General features: G+C 50.5%; 1 protein-coding gene across 1 annotated transcript; it reads left to right on the top strand.

Annotated features, from left to right (window-relative positions):
• Positions 1 to 340: 340 nt before the first annotated feature.
• Positions 341 to 901, top strand: LOC143867444 (uncharacterized). The gene has a single exon (XM_077376090.1). The coding sequence runs from the start codon at positions 341 to 343 to the stop codon at positions 899 to 901; it is 561 nt and encodes a 186-aa protein (XP_077232205.1).
• Positions 902 to 4,185: the final 3,284 nt, after the last annotated feature.

The following is a 4,185-nucleotide window of genomic DNA, read 5'->3' as shown; positions in this document are numbered from 1 at the left end:
CCCTGTTGAAAACTCGCATGAGGCCCATCACCCCGCCAACGAACCCAGAAGCAGGCGTCAATCACGTAGCAGGCGCCAGTCCAGTAGCCGACGCCGATCCACTAGCCGACGCCGATCCCCGAGCAGGCATCGCTCCCGGAGCAGACACCGATCCCGCAGCAGGCACGACACACGTCTCCACTAGCGCCCCAAGAAAGAAGAGCCCCCTGAACGGCTGCAGGCCCGCGAATAGCCGCCTACCATTATCGAAAAAATCAACATCATCGCAGGCGGACCCGCGGCAGGAGGACCAACAGCCGCTGGTCGACGAGCGTAAGCGGAGCGGGTGTTCTCCCTAGAAATGCCCTCCAAAAAGGCCCGGACGGATCCTCCCCATGAGGATCAGCTCATCACTTTCTCCTCCGAAGACCTCAACGGACTACAAGTTCCACACGATGACGCACTAGTCGTCAGGCTAGTCGTCGCCAACTTCGACATAGGAAAAATTCTGGTTGACACGGGGAGCTCCGTCAATGTGCTACACCTCGGAACCTTTGAAAAAATGAAACTTGGCGAAGGGAGACTAGGACCCGCGGAGTACTCCGTCTACGGGTTCTCCGGGGCGTCGGTACGGGTCAATGGCAAAATCGACTTACCCGTAACCTTTGGGACGTACCCCCTCCAAAAGACTATCTTGACCACCTTCATGGTCGTAGGCATACCTTTCACCTACAGTGCCATCATAGGGCGCCCCGCTCTGAGAGACTTGGGAGCGGTAGTCTCCACCCGCCACCTCAAAATGAAGTTCCCCACTCAAACCGGGATAGGAGAAGTTCGGGGGCAGCAGATGATAGCACGCCAATGCTGCGCGGCAAGCCTAAGAGGAAGCAACGCCGGCCGAAAACTTCACGATCGGGAGTGAAGACCCCCGGGAGCGGGCCCGCACGATCAGAGGAAAGCCCGTTGAGGAACTAGACTCCATCCCCATAGCCCAAGATCAACTAGAGAAACAAGTCCGGATTAGTTCCCTGCTGAAAGGCACCTTACGAGACCAAATGATCAGTTTCCTCAGAGCCAACAAAGACGTGTTCGCGTGGTCGACTCAGGACATGCCCGGGATACCCAAGAAATTGGCCGTTCACAGGTTAAACGTAAATCCGACCTGCGAAACACCGGGAAACTCGCACCAAAATGGGAAGGACCCTACAGGGTCGTTCGAGCGCTCCGCCCTGGGGCCTACCAACTAGAGCACCTCGACGGGGCCCCTGTCCCTCGAAGTTGGAGCATGGATAACCTCCGAGAGTTTTACCAGTAAAAAGGAAGGGTAAGGTCTGTGTTTTCTTTTAAGTTATGACGGATGTTTTGTTTGTTTTCTTTTTGTTATTTCCAGAAGCAAAGCCATGTTTTCCCCTTCATAAATTAATGGAATAGCGTTTCTACCCGAGCCATTTGCATCTCCACTTTCCGGCCTATGATGAATAAAGGGCCGAAAAAAGACAGGGAGTGGGACAGAGGTAGCATCTAGGCTGATCCCCCCGAAAATACCCTAAAACGCTCCCCATGAAAAAAAGACCTCCCCTTTTTAAAATTAGAATGGTCCTTCGAGGGGAAGATGGTCCTTCCACGAACAAGACGCCCTACAGGGGCACACTAGAAGTATTCTCGCCAACCAAATTAGAATTTAATAACCCGCGGTGAAGAAAAATACCGAAAAGCTCAAATGGCCCACGGCGCATTGTATAAAAAAAGAAAAAAGAAAAAAAAGAGTTCAAATAGCCATTACAGACCCAGCACGTCAATAGAAAAATAAAAAGAAGCCAAAAATCCCAAGGCATCTGAGCCTCACCGACCCCCCTCAGAAGTCTCAATAACAAGAGAAGCATCCGGGGCAACCGCCGGATCCTCAACCGGTCTCGTGGTATCCACTGGTCCCGGCGAAAGGTCCTCCGAGATGGCTTCCTCGGCCTCATGCACCAACTGCTCAAGAGGGAAGGAAGGATCAACCTCGCGAATGCGCCGCCGGCACTCGACGAAAGCATCTATCTCAATATCCACGTTGAACGAGACTGCGGCCTTAAAAAACTCCTCGGAATCTCGTCATTCCTCCCGCGCTTTCACCAGCTCCTCAGTGAAAGTTTGTCGGGTCACCACTAAGTTATTTTCGCACGGTTCCTCCCATCCTCGGCCAACTGGAGTTCCCCCCGGAGTTGAGAAACGGTGTCGTCAAGCGCCGCCTTTTCGGCTTGGGCCTTCTCCAGGTCATCGCTCAGCTTGCGAACTCGGTCCTCGAAAGCACCGATCTCGGACTCATCCTCAACCATGTACTGCAGCATCTTCCTGGCGTAACTTTGAACCTACAAAAGCCCCCGCCACAAGCAAACCATTAGAGAATTGCCGCATGCAGTCTCAAAGGCAACAAAAAGGGGAAAACGCAGGCGGAAAAGCCAGCCACTCGGTACTTACGCAGGACATCGACTGAAGGTACCGGGCCCCCAAGGCCCTGCGGGGGAAGCTTTCTAACTCAGCCTCATCACCAGGAATGGCGGTCATCAATCCAAGCTCCACCCCGACCCGGGGATTCCCAACGACACCATCCTCAACGCCGATCTTCCAGTCAGGCTTAAACATTTCTCCTTGCGCCCGGTAGCACTGCGGGGAAAACTCCATTTGCTCCAGAAGCAGCTTGGTCATAACCGACTCGACATGTCCTCCGCAAAGGCAGCAGGAGGACGGGCCCCACGGCCGGCTTTCCCCTGTTTAGCGCAAGAAGAGGCAACCCTCTTGGCAGGAGGCTCCAACTCCCGGGGAAGAGACCTAGCCGTACCCCTCTCTCCGACCGATCGACCGGAAGAGCTAGACGGCGCGGACGGGGGAAGCCGAGTTTGCCACCGGTCTTTCCTGGCCGCGGCCATAAAGCCGGAAGGAATCTTCTGACGGCTAACCGGACCCTTGGCCGCCGTTGCCGCATGTGGGACCCGATCCCGCGAGAGGGGTGGGGCGCGAGCCACCACTCTCTCTCTTGGTCTCTCGTACCCACGCAATTGGCGTGTGCATTTTAATTATTGGTTTTAATTCATCTTTTATGTGAACTTGGGATCACTAAGGCAATCCGAATTCCACACAAAAGAGACTGACAGAGTCGCCACCTAGATGTGGGATCTATGACCCATAATTAACCAGAAATCTAGACTCGCTACCTGGTTACGAGAATGGAAGGTATGGGGATTTATCCACCACATGCACCATTCCTGCCCGATAATCGGTCTTCGATTCCAAAAGCTAACTCTTTTAAATTTATTTTAAATGGCTCATTCAACTCTCTATTAATGTGCTAACTACGGGACATGCATCCTATGATCTAATTTCAATGTGAATCCTAGATGTGTATCTTGATTTCTTAATTGGTTTGAATTCAATCTAAGTGAAAGTTCTCCTAAAATTCTAATTTTATTGAAAATCCTAAGTGATTTAATTAAGCATTTACAAGAAAATTAATATACAGAACACCACAATTTGTTGTAGTGCCGACTCGCGGTTGGTATGCCATCAGACATCCAAGCTGCCTACGTACCCAAGCCTCACTGGGATCAGAGTCGACGTAGTTCGGTGCACCTAAGCTAAGCTACTTATGCCTAACTCAACTAAGACACCGACCTAGACGGGATTGATTGTTTCAACAGTTTTAGGAGAAGTTATTTAATTCAAGTTGAGGATTTTATTATCTTAGGATTTCATTTAAGATGCTATATGATTCTTATCTAAATGCAAGTTGTTCCTTAGACTAATGCAGGTTAGCCTACATCCTAGTTTACTAGGCTTGTCCTAGGGAAAGATTGGGTGACTAGTGTAACTAGACCTATGGCACGGTTGCTATCCATAGCAAGCGTCCGTGATGAGGCTGAACTCCTAACTCTAGGACTCCCTAAAACCTAGAACACAACGTGACGTGAGTGTTCCTAAGGGGCTCTAAAGGATCCTACGATGGGAGACCGCAATCCAACAGTTCCAAAGACATGGATTAAATCAATTCAGTTTGTTGAAATGAAAGATTTTCAGTTCTTTAAAAGGTTTTTGATTCCTAACATCTAAGGAATACCAAAGGCTCTAAGGCTTGATAAAATTCATGCTTAGATCGCATTCATGAAAGGGAATCGTGCGCTCTCACCTCGCACAATTTAACATCTAAGTTATAGTACATTATTGCCT

The sequence above is a fragment of the Tasmannia lanceolata genome, unplaced genomic scaffold (genome assembly GCF_043159265.1).
Source record: "Tasmannia lanceolata isolate RefF3 unplaced genomic scaffold, GAP_Taslan_0.1 ptg000240l, whole genome shotgun sequence".
Taxonomy (NCBI): domain Eukaryota; kingdom Viridiplantae; phylum Streptophyta; class Magnoliopsida; order Canellales; family Winteraceae; genus Tasmannia; species Tasmannia lanceolata.
This window is presented reverse-complemented; position numbering and strand designations above follow the sequence as displayed.